The 10,472-nt window shown below is 37.7% G+C and overlaps 1 protein-coding gene across 2 annotated transcripts in view; it reads left to right on the top strand.

Annotated features, from left to right (window-relative positions):
* Positions 1-1,309: 1,309 nt before the first annotated feature.
* The window catches only part of TFDP2 (transcription factor Dp-2 (E2F dimerization partner 2)), a 37,393-nt gene continuing 28,230 nt past the window's right edge, over positions 1,310-10,472 (top strand). For both annotated transcript variants that reach the window (XM_010001643.1, XM_010001642.1), the window contains exons 1-2: positions 1,310-1,324; positions 5,726-5,792. In XM_010001643.1, the coding sequence (XP_009999945.1) occupies positions 1,310-1,324; positions 5,726-5,792 (82 nt within the window). The remainder of the gene's footprint in view (positions 1,325-5,725; positions 5,793-10,472) is intronic.

The following is a 10,472-nucleotide window of genomic DNA, read 5'->3' as shown; positions in this document are numbered from 1 at the left end:
CTGAACCTGACAAGAGGTCATGGCAGATGGTGGGGTCACAAAGTCTGGCTTCTCAAGCTTGACAAAATGTGTTCATAAAGCTGGAAGAATACCAACTGTTCATACTGGCTGAAGACCATTGTGGCAAAGGACTGTAGTAGTTTATGGACAATACCTTCTGGATCACTAAGCTTGGCAGCAAGTAACTTGTTAAAGATGAAACTAGTTTGCTAATCTGTAAATGGGTTAAAACTGCTCAGCAAATATGTTCTTAACTATGTTTTATTTGCACACTTTACTTGTAAAGCCTCTTAAAGCAAGAGAGGGAGGTCAAACTGCATAATAAATTTTCACCAGATAATATCTCCAGATAATGTATTCAGAGAGTTTGTATGGAAAGAGGGGGAATATGGATAAAGAAAAGGCACATAAGGATCATAATTTTCAGACACGATATAAGCATTCAGTAGTTGCTTTTTGCCATGAACACTGTAGTTTTATGGCTTTTCTGTGGTGTTTTATGGTTGCTACACAAATCCTTTCCTCAGGGTCTCAACAGATACCTCCCCATAGTGTCCACTCTAAAGGCAGAGAAAATAGCTTCTTATTTAATTTGATTTTTTTTTGTGAAACTAAACTTTAAAGTGTTCTTGGGAGAATGTCTTACTAAACAGAATTGTGTGATGTTCACATGCTGCAGTAACTGCTTAATTATGGCTGCAATAAGTTGAGCCACGAAGGAAGATAAATACAACTCATTCAGCTTAAAATGCCTCTAAACTGAAGAAAATGTTTTGCTACTAACTCCAAAAAAGTTTAATTGATATGGTGTCTGAAATCTATAGAAGCATCCAAGAATTAAAATTTCTTCTGAATTGTTCAAAACCACTAATGCCGTGATGGTGGAGTTCCCCATCAGCTATGCACACTGCTGAAACAATTTCTGGCACTAGAATCCCCCATGCAGGGGGATTAGAACTAGTTGATCTTTAAGGTCCCTTCCAACCCAACTATTCTATGGTTCTATGAAAATCCTAAAAAACTCAGTTTGAACTGTAATGTTTTTTCTTGGATGTTTTCTAAAAATACTTCATGTTTGCCGTGCAGAACCTGAGTATTGTGGTGACTGATTTTATTTTAAAAAAATAATTTAAAAAAAATTAAAAAACTATCCCTGAAGATGCACAATTTCAGATAAGGAGGTAACTTAAAATATATTTTAATTAAGGTATTTTATTAATTTCCTTACAGGATGTTCATTTTAAAGATTCTGTGAAGATGAAAAGAGATATCTTATGGTTTTACGGATTATAAAGCAATATCGCCTGACATGACGGCAAAAAATGTAGGTATAATTCTACAACATGTACTACTTTTTATATTGGCATGCTGCCAGTCACTTCTGCCTTTCAGAATTTGAAGTCTGTGTTTTATTTCTTGTATTTGTCCATACAAGAAAACACACACGAAGACGGTCAGATTCAAAAATCTTGTCCAATTTTGGTATACCACAAATGGCTACCCCTGTTATCTTCTGCAGTATTTTGATAGATTTTAGCTGTTTAGAAGCTCCTTTAGGATGTGGAATTTACTCAGCTATAGGTAAGGTTGGTAACTGGAGCAATGGTTTATGCTGTTTCCTTCTTGATCCTTATGTGGTACTCTGTGATTCCTCTAACATTGCTGCAAACTTACCAGAGAGCTTCTTTTTTTTGTTGAAGCATCTCACCGTTGCACCAGAGTGAAATCCTTCTACTGAGTCCAAGTCTCAGAACTCAAGAAAGAACAGAAAGATGGTGCATGTCTTTGCTAATGTCAGTATACTCTGTTTCTAGAAGATTCAGGGCATTCTTGTTTCTTTGTCTGCTGCATTAACAAGCCTGTAGTGTAGTGTCTAGGGGCTTTATACTTGATTCCCCTACCCTGATTTCTGAGGAAGCTTAAGAAATGTCTAGCATCCTGACCTTAATTTTCTGCCCAATTAGCTGTGCTTCATAAGGTACACTGTTTATATAGAGAACACTTCTGATTAAGCTTGATGGTCAGTGACTTGAGTATGACTTTGGGCTTTAGGCAGTTTACCTGTTGACTGCCTTTGATAGGGCATCCTGCAGTCTAATTAAATCTGAACAGGTTTAGGAAACAACATGATTAAATAAATACCCCAAAATAAAAGTGCAGCTAAGCAAAGGATGACTGCCTGTTGACTAGCTACAAAAGCTTTTGGGCATTGTTGGTTATATTGATGCTAAGGGCATAGTTTGGTTAAATTAATTCTCAAGTCTTGGATGGGAGAATTACCAAGACTGGGCTCACTGCTCACTTTCTCTGAAAGCAGGACACTTTCTAGTGTATATTTATGGAACATTGCTTGTGGGTTATTTGGATTTCATTAGAAAACAAATCCAACCAAAAGAGCTATGAATAATAAAATGTTGAATAAAAGTTACAGGTTCTCTTGGATGTGAAATGTTTATGTGCTTACCATACAGTTTGTACCCAGATGTAATTTCAATCTCCCTGTCATAATGGGTTATTTCATTCTTTGCTTATATCATAAAATATGTTTTTCTTTCCTGCTCTGTACTTCCATTCCTGTATGTCCTTCTGGTAAGAAGGCACCAAAAGAGTATTGAGAAATGGGGAAAAAAATAGTAAATACTCATGGTAAATATATTTTTAGGACAAAATAAATAATATGACTCAAGAAAATTATTTGAATACAATTCTTAAGTTCTATTGTTTGATCTGAATTTTTATAGATACACTTGTAAAGTTACTTGTTACTGTTTCTCAAAGGTTGGTTGTCTTGTCCTAGATAAGGTCCGATAACGGGCTATAATTCTTTCATATGTCAAAATGAGAGAAAACAAGTTAGTTTAAAGTCATTTGGTCACTGTGAAGAGGGCCTTAAACAAGACTTAACATCTATTTTACACAGGAAACTCAAAAAAACAATGTAAAGGACAGTAGGTATTCTGCACTCATAGTCCCTTCAGGTTTCTTCTTGTTTGTGAGAGAGCCCCTTTTAGGTCCACCTGAGTAGGTGATACTACTACATAATGTCTACTAATGAGTCTGCTTAGGTGTACAGGTATAAGAAAACAGCCAGTTAATGGATTCCCTACAATTTACAACTTCTTCATGCTGTAATCTGGAGCAGTTCTAGGGCAGAGAAAACAAAAACTTTTCAGTTTGATGAGAAAGTTAATTTCTGTAAGGAAAGGGAAGGACTGAAGGTGGAGACTTGCTGCTTGAACAGTATGTCAAGCTACAGTATGTCAAGTATGATAAGCTACAAGGGCAGCTTGTGACAGTTTGCCATCTCCAAGGTTTTGGCTGTTAATTTTTTTTTTTCTTTCCTCTTGCCCCATTTGGAAACTTTGTAGTCACCTACCAGGAAAGGGAAAAAACCCCTTGATTTAAATATTTAGTAGGATGCAAAGACCTGCCAAGTGCTTGCTTCATCTTACTTTGTGGCTGCATTCATCCTGCTACAGCTGGACAGGAGCAGGAGTCCAGCTCCTGCCATACCCAGTAATCCAGACACTCTGGGGTAGTGCTATAAAGCAGAAATATCACATGAGATTTATAAAAAGTAAGCATTAGATTGTTTGCTGCTTTCAGTGTAGGAGTGGTTAAATGACAAGATTTCCAAATGCAGTGGGTGGTACAATCTCCAGATAACAGTATGGCCTGGGACCTCTCTGACATTGAAATGGAAAACTATAAATTTCTTGTTCTGCTGCAGTATTGTAATATTGCATCACACGTTGCTGCTTCTGAGGGCTTAGTTACAGTAATTCTTCTCTAAGGGAAACAAATTTCTTTAGATCTGCCACACTTTTCATTCCAATTCTCATGAAATTCAAGTTTGTTTTCAAGCTGTTCTAAACTTAGATACAAAGATTATAAAATTGAGAGAAGTGCTGCTGTTCATTGAATGGTCTTTATAAATGTGTTACTAGGACCATAATGAAAATACAAATTTATATGCAAACTAATGTTCTGTAATTTTGTATCTTTTGGATCACTGAAGTACAAGATACACAAAAAACAAAAAAAAGAACTCAAGTACTTCATTACATTTCCTTAAATAGTGAATCAGTTAAATAATCTAAATCTTTCAGAGAATTAAATGTAAATGTTTGAATTTTCAAAGCAGCTGTAGAGTCATCTTGGGCTGACGGTGCATATGTAGATCATCTTCAGTGTTTAACTGAAGCACCGATATGATCAATTGGAAAATGTACAATTGTGGTGCTGTCTTTGAAGATGTTCATGGGAATCATGATTCTTAATCTTTCTCATTGAACGAGTTAAGACTCTTATTTCTAACACTTTATCCCTGTGGCTCCCCTATTCCTTCTCTGAATTAAAATTATTTCCTATCTGTGTTTGTCTATTTCTTGCAGAGGCAGGGTCCTAGGGAGAAGCTGAATCAATTACTTATTGTGCAAAGGCAGCAGCAGAATGATCCAAGAGTGCTGGCTGTTCCTTTTGGCTTTGCAGTTGTAATGCCCTTTTGGCGCTATATGCTATGCGATTTACTAACCTTTTCAACCTCTGCTTTAAAGATCTCCTCAGGAATACATTTTCAGTGTAAGGAATCAGAGTGACCTCTTACCACGTAAGCTTTCTTTGCCACCCTAAGCATCCAGAGGGAAGAATACTAGAATGTTACTGTTTCCAGAATGAACCTGCGACCAAAACGTGATAGGAGACATGTTGGCGTTTGTTTTTATGTCTTACTCTTTCCCCTGCTCAAATCCACGAGTTACTGTTCCCGTCCTCCCCAGCCTTTCTTCATTGCCTCTGCACCGCTGCCACCTGGTGGGAGACAAAGAAGGAAACGAAGAGGGGAAAAAAAAGAGACAGACATGAGGTGGCATGTGTCAAAAGCAGCTTCTGGTGATACCATAGTCTACAACAAGCAAAGCAGTTGGTTGCACAAAGCCTTGGAAATCACAAAGCATAAGTGCTCTAAAAATGCAGAATGTGTTACCATTATTTGCTGTTGCTGAGTCCATCCCTTGTTAGCTGGCATCTGAGGGACTTTTGCATCTCTGCCATCCCTCATTCAGGAACAGGGATCTTGTGTTTTTCTATGTTACCTCTACATTTCCATGCTTCGTGTACATGCCAAAATCTGAGATGCACCATTCTGTGTACAAGTTCTCTCTGTCTCTAGTAATTTACCCTCAGGGCAAATAATTTTATCTGTGAAGACTAAGGAATGTATCAAAATGCATCAGTAGTCACAGCTCCTCAGACCTGTCGACCATGCAGCTTAGTACTGAGAATACTGGACAGCAGACAAATTTCTCCTGTATTATTGGATATGGTTTAGGGGAGAACTTGTAGAGTAGGGATGATGGTTGGACTTGGTGATCCCAAGGGTCTTTTCCAACCTGAATAGTTCCATGATTCTATTCTATGATTGGTGGTAGCTGCCCTGTTTGACTTGGAGTCATGCTTGGGTCATGTATAGTACAGTATCAGATTATTTGGGGGCTTGGGGTTTTTTTAGGTAAGAACTTGGCTAAAATTAGTTTGACGTCTTATACATGCGGTAAATGTTTGGGATCCTTTTCTTTGTATCTCATGCACTTGTTAGACTCTGCGTCCACAGAATAATGATGTTTTAGAAATTCAAAACATATTACTTTCATAATGTTGTTAGTTGCATACTAGAGAACATAGAAAGGTTTATTGTATTTTAAGACTTCCAAAATGTTTTGTTCAGGTTGGTGTGACGTCCACAAATGGAGACTTGAAAGGATTTATAGATCAGAACCAGAGTCCAACAAAAGGTAAGCAAATTCTATTTGTATACATAGATAAGAAACATACATTAAGACTTACTTCTTCCTTATGTGGACTAAATTAGTATTATTTCTGTTGTCACTGCGAATGGTTGGTTCAGTTTTGGGAGACTCAAAATTTAAATGTTGAAAATGTATTTCATACAACTACACTGGTAGATGTTTTATTACTGACATGCAAGTGGAAGATCTTCAGGTTTTCAGAGGGGAAAGGAGAGTGTAGTAAAAATAATCAGAGGATGAAATAAGCCCTTTGTTTTCTTTGCTTGATGGTGAATAATGTGTTCAGTTTCCTTGTCTGCACCCTCACTAAAGTTCCCAGACTATGTTGTAGTCCAAATGGGAAAGGTTAAGCATGGCTTCGTCATCAGTGGTATCTTGTGGTACTTTTATAAGTATTCTGGACAATTTACAATAGTAAGAATTTGTCCTATTCTGTTTCATTTTAGCATTTCTAGATTAATCGCTTTTGACTATAACAGTGTGTTGGCAGTCAGAATAGCTATAGTATTCCAAGAAAATAAAGCTGCAACCCCTTACCAATATTAGAAAATTTGAAGATTTACAATTCAGGAAATATTTTGATCAATGTTTCTAAGTAAATGCTGGTTTGCTGTTATCCACTCCAGTAAAGAAATGCACACACTAGCTGGAAGGATGACTTTTTCCTCATCACACCGGTTTAGGTGTATCAGACTTCAGAGTCTTAAAAAAATGGCTACAGCTATAATATCTTCATAGTTTTCTAAACTGCAGAACACTACATACTAGTTTTAGGCCTTTGAGAATTAATTTATTGTGTACTAGTGAAATAATTGTCCTTTTCTGTTTCATTATTTTGTGATTATTGTTTCACGATAAATGGTATAAGACTAACATAGGTGCAACATTTTTTAATAATTTCTGAGAGACAAGCAATTGATTTGTTCAGAGAATAATCTAATAACTTTATAAGGTATAGGACATTACTGCTGGTAGTAATATTCCAGTGATCCTTATCCTAGTCATTATTCGATTTTGCTTCTGGGATGATGGATATATTATTTGCCTCCATTCTTATGTATTTTCTACAATATTATGCTCTTAACAATTTTTATTTACTTTTTTGACCTTGAGGTGTAATTAAAAATCACTGACATCTCTGAGATATAACATCTTGTTCGTGCTGACTTAACTCTTCTCAGAGAAGGAAATATTCCATAAAAGCTGGAAAAACTTGCATGCCAGTATCTAAGGTGTCTCTTACTTTCAATCTGAAGTGTCCTTTACTTCTGCTGTGTTCCCTTTTGAACTCTGGAAATTCAGGAGGACAGGAAGAAACTCCAAAACAGGCATTCAGATCTACTATGTCTTACCAGGCCTTTGTGAGCTTCCTAATTAATACGGTTTTTATTGTTTTATCCATTATTTAAGTTAACTCATTTGCTATAGTAAATATAGAGGTAAAATACTGCTATGTATCTGTGCCTGTTCATAGTGTGCCTTCACAGTGTTTTTATACTGCAGCATGGTGGATTTATGATATACTTAAGAGCAAAAGAGAGAGGCTATTTGCTCAAATAAGGATCTTATTGAAAGCATCAGATTTCAAGTGCTAGAAACTTTTGTTTAGAAAAGTTGCATTTAATTTTTTTCTTTACAAAAAGATATTTATTTATGGTGTGTGTTTATTATTTGCACAAACGTAGTAATTTAGTACCAATTTTGCATTGAAGGATTTTGCACTTCAGATTCCAGTGCTGAGCCATGTGGGCACAGAAAATTCCTAGGGAATTTTGGCTTCTTTTTTTTTTTTTTTTTTTATGAACTCTGGTATTTTCTTATACTATGAAATCTTGTGTAATCCTGATTTTATTTGGTTTAATTTTGAAAAATACTGGGCTAATCTAGGTAAACCTACTGCTCTGCCACTTTGCCTAGACTACAGCCTGGATCTTTGAGGATGCCATTTCAAACTGCAGGACAATGTTTTGAAAAGCTTACCAAATCAGCTGTTGCTCATTTTGTACTCATACAGCTGCAGTTTCATTCTGTAATCAAAACAGCTTATCATTTGACCCTTATGCTCTAAAATTACCTTCTCTGCTTTTTTTCCATTCACAGGCTTATCTTTCAAAATCTTTCTGAATTCTTTCCTTGAGCCATCTGAAGCAGTTACTCTATAACCCTCTTCCAGGGTGTGTTTGATCAGGTTTAATTTATCTTTCCCACCATGGCCTGTCGTGTCCATACCACAACCTCTGGATATTTTCCAGGTTATTTTGATACAGGAGAAGTTAGTGCTCACAGACTGCTTAGGTATTGCTATCTGATCTGTAAGACTTAAAGTATTGCTTTGTCACTTCTGCGTATTTTTAAATCTCAATTACTATTCCTAAATAGGTTCACAGGTTGTTTGGTTTATTCAGGGGTTCAGTTTTCTTATTTGCTTGTTAGTGAGAATACTGTGGTCTTCTTGTTGGAGTGAGGTTTTTTTATTCAGGCTTTTTTAGAATAATTTCAGGATAATTTTAGAATAATTTTTTAAATCTTTGAGTAGATGATGTCTAGGAAAAAGAAGCATTTCTAGTACCTGGTGTATCTAAATGCAGTAGAGGTTTACTGGGGAATCTGATGTTATAAATGTGATGATTGCAGAATCAAAGCACATAAATCTAAATTCATAATCCTTATAGAGAGACTTACTGCCTAATTCTGAAGGGAACTAGGTTTTTCTTCGTAGGTGTATCACAGTCCTCAGCAGAGCATTAACTCAGAATGTTGTTCACTTTGTTTAGTGAACAATTCCTGTTCAGCAGACAATTTACTTTCCCACATCTATTGCCTTTAACTCATATGTAGCAGGCTTTTTGGCTAAAAGATCTACATTTGGAGCCTGCTTCCTCTGCTTGAAATGAATACTGACTGGATCTGAGAGGAAATGCCACATGTGGATGGTTCTTGACTAATGGACAAATACTCAGGTAGTGCCAGGGACTGCTTGTTGCAAAGACAGTCATTGGGTAAATATTTTAAGTAGTCCACACTGCACAGTCTGGTTATCTCCTTTCTGAAAGTCATTTTCACTCAAATTTTCACTCAGTCTTTGACATAGAATCTTCTTGTTACAGGCAAAATTGTTCAGCTATAGCAAGCAGGGCTGACTATGCTTCATTTCCTTATCTGAGAGTGCCTAGCAGGCTGGTGATGAAAATTATTCCTGTAAGAGACCTGCATTTTTATTCTGCCAGGCAGAAAAAATTTGGCTGTTTCTCATTCTCATTTGGCTGTAACTCTTGGGTTACTCTCACGTTTTGGAGAACAGAGATGATTGTTGCTGTTCTTGGCCTTGAGGACAGATCTGTACATATGTATTAGGTATTCTAGTATTTTATCACAGATTCTGCCTGTTGGGAGAAACTCCTGGTATGCTCCATGCTAACAAGACTGAAACACTGCTGGGTGTAGGCAGAACTTTGGCTCCTGATAAAGTAGTTGACAACAACATAGTTCATTAATTAAGCAAAATCCTGGTTTAAGTGGCAAGATACCTTTGTGGAGTTGACCCATTCTGTTAAAATTACTAAGTATAATAGTTCAAGTTAGTTCTTAAACAGGTATAACTAGGTTAGTGAATGAATAACAGTTCAGGTGTGTGGCTTTGGGATGATTGTTTCAAGCTGTAAATGAATTAAAGCAGACATGCTGTACAGTTCGTATTGAAAAGTTGCATGTGTAACCAGGAAGGAGAATTTAAAATTTAATCTGCTTGAAAGACATTCTCAGTCAGTAAGTTAAGTGCTTTCAGTTTTGTAATACTGTTCATATGTTATAAAAATAGTAAATGAAATCTTTTCCAAGCAGAGGGCAGGTTGCATTACCAGTTTCCTGCTCTCGTGTCAAGCCACCTCGCCTGCCCTCTGCATCTATGTATTATGTCTGTGGCTTTGTAGGCTCCATTCTAGTTTAAGGAGCAAGTTCCAAAGCTGCCCGATCTGCTGAGTATTGGAGTTGTCCAAGTGTGAGGCCATGTAATGAAATCAAGGTTTGCAATGAGGTGTTACTTGCAAAGTCATTTTAGCAATCAAAGCTGGTGCTTTTCAGCTGTAAATCCAATGAGGTTTGGTGCCATCAGGTGAGCACTCTAATTCAACACACCTGAAATGAGTGAATTTGTTACCTGCAGTGACAGATAAAGGGACAAGGCACCCTACAGATGCCTTTAAACAAAATAAGGTATGCAGAGAACTCACCATTTGAAAGCAACTGCAGATTTTAAGTATTTCTGATGTGTGCAGTTGTGCGGGGCCGGCTGCCCTGCCGGGGGGCTGGGGCAGGACGCACCCTGCCCTGCAGAGCACCCTGTGCTCAACACAGAGCAGGGGGGCCTGTGTCTGTGTTTTGCTCTCCTGGGGCAAGGGACGTTCTTGCCTTGAGACTCTCTGGCTTGAGCAAAATATTTTCCTATTCCTTCAGTTTCCAGGCGCTGCTGCTTCGGCCGTGCTGCAGTGTGGGACCGGTCCGATTAAAATGGTCTGTGTAAGTGTGGGAATATCCGCGGGCATGACAATATTGACACACACGGAACAGGAGAGGCTTTGCTGAGGCGGGTTAGAGGCTGTGCTGCTGGTGTGGCTCCCGGGGCTGCGCGGGCCCTGCTGCCCGGCCGGGGCTTGCTGGGCCGGTCTG

The sequence above is a fragment of the Chaetura pelagica genome, unplaced genomic scaffold, assembly GCF_000747805.2.
Source record: "Chaetura pelagica isolate M959 unplaced genomic scaffold, ChaPel_1.0 scaffold207, whole genome shotgun sequence".
Taxonomy (NCBI): Eukaryota; Metazoa; Chordata; class Aves; order Apodiformes; family Apodidae; genus Chaetura; species Chaetura pelagica.
Note: the sequence above shows the minus strand (reverse complement) of the source record. Positions and strands in the feature narration are given on the sequence as shown.